Source organism: Manihot esculenta, chromosome 9 (assembly GCF_001659605.2).
Source record: "Manihot esculenta cultivar AM560-2 chromosome 9, M.esculenta_v8, whole genome shotgun sequence".
NCBI lineage: Eukaryota > Viridiplantae > Streptophyta > Magnoliopsida > Malpighiales > Euphorbiaceae > Manihot > Manihot esculenta.
The window spans coordinates 28967691-28971547 of NC_035169.2; the positions used below are offsets into that span (position 1 = coordinate 28967691).

The 3857-nt window shown below is 34.6% G+C and overlaps 1 protein-coding gene across 1 annotated transcript; it reads left to right on the top strand.

Moving 5' to 3' along the window:
• The first annotated feature begins 1368 nt into the window (after positions 1-1368).
• LOC110623719 (wall-associated receptor kinase-like 20) lies at positions 1369-3601 on the top strand. Its single transcript, XM_021768738.2, has 3 exons — positions 1369-2185; positions 2276-2338; positions 2431-3601. Exons 1-3 carry the CDS (start codon positions 1405-1407, stop codon positions 3501-3503), a joined length of 1917 nt encoding a protein of 638 aa, XP_021624430.1. The 5' UTR covers positions 1369-1404; the 3' UTR covers positions 3504-3601.
• Positions 3602-3857: the final 256 nt, after the last annotated feature.

Sequence of the window (3857 nt, forward strand, 5' to 3'; positions counted from 1 at the left end):
TTACATTTAATGTAAAATACAATGAAAAAAATTAATAGTTTCCTGTGATTAAATTAATATTTAATGTAAAATATAATGAATAAATTAATAATTTAACATAATTTTTTAAATATTTTTTAAAAATTAGTAATGGATTTAATAACACAATATAGTTTTGATATATTTTTTTATTTTTTATTTTATTAAATTAGTAATAGATTATCCGTTACTCAATTTAGTAAAAAATTTAATTTTCATATATATATATTTTAAATTTTTATTAAATTAGTAATACATTTTGAATTTGTTATAAAATTTTATTATAAATTTATTATTAAATCCGTTATAAAATTAATAATAAATTGCTAAAATTTAAAATTAATAATGAATTGCTAATTTGTTAATATTGTATTAGCAATGAGGTTTATTGTAATATATATAAATTTATTATTAATCCGTTACTAAACAAGTTAACGACAAAATTTCTGTTACTAATTTAAAAAATTAAATTGACTGAATTAAACCAAATTAAATAAAAGAAAAAAAAGGGAAATTTTGACAATAGTTGTATGAACAAGTTCAGAAGCTAAGACTAATTGTGGTGTGATTCAACGCAAGCTACTAGCACTCCTTACACCAGTGAAAATCTGAATACAAAATATCAAAACTTAGCATTAAAGAAGCTTGCAAATATTAAATAAGACAACACGTTGCATACACACACACACACACGTATGATTGGATCAATTGAGTAAACACGCAATAGCAATCGAACGGGGAAAAATATGCCGAAAAACTCTTTTTTCATTCTATTAATATTTTTTATTGTAATTTTATTAATATTTAATTAATATTAATTAGTGATCTCAATTTAGTAAGTTCCTTCTTTTGTGATGAACTATTACCACCATTTTGTTTGTACGGATCAAGGGGAAATAAAGGGGCCTAATGAGAAGAAGACTTTCACATCCAATAATGCATATTTTTTATTTTTTTACTAATGAATTCATGCTACACACTAAGACATCGGTGTAAATATTTTTATTTTTTTATTTGTATTATTTCTTGAAATTAACAATACAAATATTTAAATTCAAAATAATAAATTGACTAATTTTTGTTTGCAAAAGAGCTAAATAGTTTAATTATACAAAATACTTATATATTTAATTGAATCACTTTGAAATAGGTATTAAATAATTTATTTTAGCAAAACATATATTTACTGTTGCATTCAACTCCGTGTTTAGTTCGGTAATAGTCCAATCCACGATCCCATTTCAAAAAAAAAAAAAAAAAAAAAAAATTTGCATTATATTTGGAATTACTAAGACATCCGAGGAATATAGTAATTCAGCCCAAGTTTTGTCAACATTCATTATATTTACTATTGCATAACGTATAGGAGCATAGAGCAAATATACAATGGACAAGATAGTGCTCCTCATATTGATCCCAATGGTTGGACTTCTATCATGCTCCCGCCACACCATCGCCGTGCAACGCTGTGGGGTTTGTGGCCGCACTATTGTGCCGTATCCCCTGAGCACTGCACTAGATTGCGGTGACCAACGATACAAGATTCGGTGTACTGCAGGTACACTATGGTTCGATTCCTTAAACGGATCATCCTACATGATCACATCCATTAACCCATTAAGCCGACGCATGATCATCCGACCAGCAAACTTAGATGCCAAAACTTGCATATCCAGCGATTTTCGAAGCCAAGGAATCCAGCTCAGTGACAATCTTCCCTTCAATATTACCAGCAGTAACACCATTTTGCTACTTAATTGTACAGATGCAGTATTGCATTCGCAACCACCTGCAGATTGTTCAGCTGCTAGCATTTGTCACGGCTATATTAAGGACAGTGCACCGACCTGTATGAGTGCGCCACTGTGTTGTACGTTCAGGACTGGTGGGTTTCAAAGTACTCGAGAGATTAAGGTTCATGGTGGAGGGTGTGGTGCGTATCAGAGTTTCGTGAACTTGGATGTGAAGAATCTGGCTCGGAAAAAGTGGCCTGAGCCTGGAGTGGAGATAGAATGGGCTTTGCCTCAGGAGCCAGTTTGCAGGATTCCTTTGGACTGCAGAGACTTGTTGTACTCCAAATGCTTGCCCGATCCGATGAGCTTGGGACAGAAAAGATGTTTTTGTGATGCTGGATTTAAGTGGGATCCCATCAATGGCTTGTGTCAAAGTGAGTTTTGATCCTTTTCTAGTGATGTTTATGAGAAATTTTCTATAGTCATTCACAATGCATTATGAGAAATTTCCTTTTATTTTGTAGATTTGAAGTGTCGCCCCGGGAAACCTTGCAAAAAGCGAAAGAAAAAGACTGCACTTTTTGCTGGTATGCAAGTTCTGAAGCAACTTCCTTTATATTTTTTCAGGCATGTACTCTCAGAATTTTATTCCAAATACTTAAAATCTATTGTTCATCAGGTGTGGCCCTTGCCGGGGGAGTAATCATACTTGCTTTTGTAATTGGGATTCTGTTCTACAAGCAACATCACAACTCAAGAAGAGCTCAAAAGAATTTGATCAAAGAAAGGAAAGAGATGTTAAATGCCAAATACAGCGGCAAATCAGCCAGGATATTCACTGGCAAGGAGATAACAAAAGCAACCAACAACTTCTCCAAAGACAACCTCATCGGGTCCGGTGGGTTCGGCGAGGTTTTCAAGGGCATTCTCGATGATGGGACCACAATAGCCACCAAGCGAGCCAAGCTAGGAAATACCAAAGGCACAGATCAAGTCCTTAACGAGGTTCGTATTCTTTGCCAGGTGAATCACAGGAGTCTTGTAAGACTTCTGGGCTGCTGCGTTGAGCTTGAGCAGCCTATCATGATTTATGAGTATATCCCCAATGGAACTCTCTTTGAGCACCTTCATTGTCACCATTCAAGCAAGTGGACACCTCTTAGTTGGCAACGCAGGCTACGAATTGCCCATCAAACAGCCGAAGGACTAGCGTATCTCCACTCTGCAGCTCTGCCTCCTATTTATCATCGTGATATAAAATCCAGCAACATTTTACTCGACGAGAAGCTAAACGCCAAAGTTTCTGATTTCGGGCTCTCTAGGCTAGTGGAAACGAGTGAGAACAATGATAGCCATATATTCACCGGTGCACAGGGGACCCTCGGCTATCTTGACCCTGAATATTACCGGAATTTTCAGTTGACAGATAAGAGTGATGTTTATAGCTTTGGAGTTGTTTTGTTGGAAATGCTGACTTCTAAGAAAGCTATTGATTTTAACAGAGAAGACGAAGATGTGAACTTGGTCGTTTATATGAAGAAGATAATGGAAGACGACAGATTGATAGATGTTATTGACCCAGTCATTAAGGACAGTGGAAGCAAGTTAGAATTGGAGATGATGAAAGCATTGGGATCTCTTGCAGCTGCTTGTCTGAATGACAAGAGGCAGAATCGACCTTCAATGAAAGAAGTTGCAGATGAGATTGAGTATATTATTAGTATTACCGCAGAGAAGGGTTCTAAATCATAGTTGTGTGTACTATGTTGTATTGGCAAAGCCATGAATAATAACTTCTGCAATGAATACGTACTGCATGGTTTCTCCTCTTCAATTTTTTTTTCCTTTGATCCAAGTCGAAATTTTACATTTTCATTCGAAGAACTTGAAGGAAACTGTGTATCATGTCTCGTTTCATCTTGGTTGGTCAAGATGCAAAAACCCAGAATTTAACACCCAGATCTTCTTCTACATCTAGTGTGTCATCCATACCTTGCTTCTCACCAACATTCTATAGTCACTACAAGAAACTAGACCTTTTGTATGATAAAAATTATCATTAAAAACGTAAAATTCACCATAAAATTATTTAATGATAAATTTAAA

What these genes read in the sequence shown, in the direction of transcription:
- LOC110623719 (XM_021768738.2), top strand. Translation starts at nt 1,405, where the DNA reads ATGGACAAGATAGTGCTCCTCATATTGATCCCAATGGTTGGACTTCTA. An exon ending in CATCAATGGCTTGTGTCAAA is followed by an intron (nt 2,186 to 2,275) that starts GTGAGTTTTGAT and finishes TTTATTTTGTAG; the next exon opens with ATTTGAAGTGTCGCCCCGGG. An exon ending in AAAGACTGCACTTTTTGCTG is followed by an intron (nt 2,339 to 2,430) that starts GTATGCAAGTTC and finishes ATTGTTCATCAG; the next exon opens with GTGTGGCCCTTGCCGGGGGA.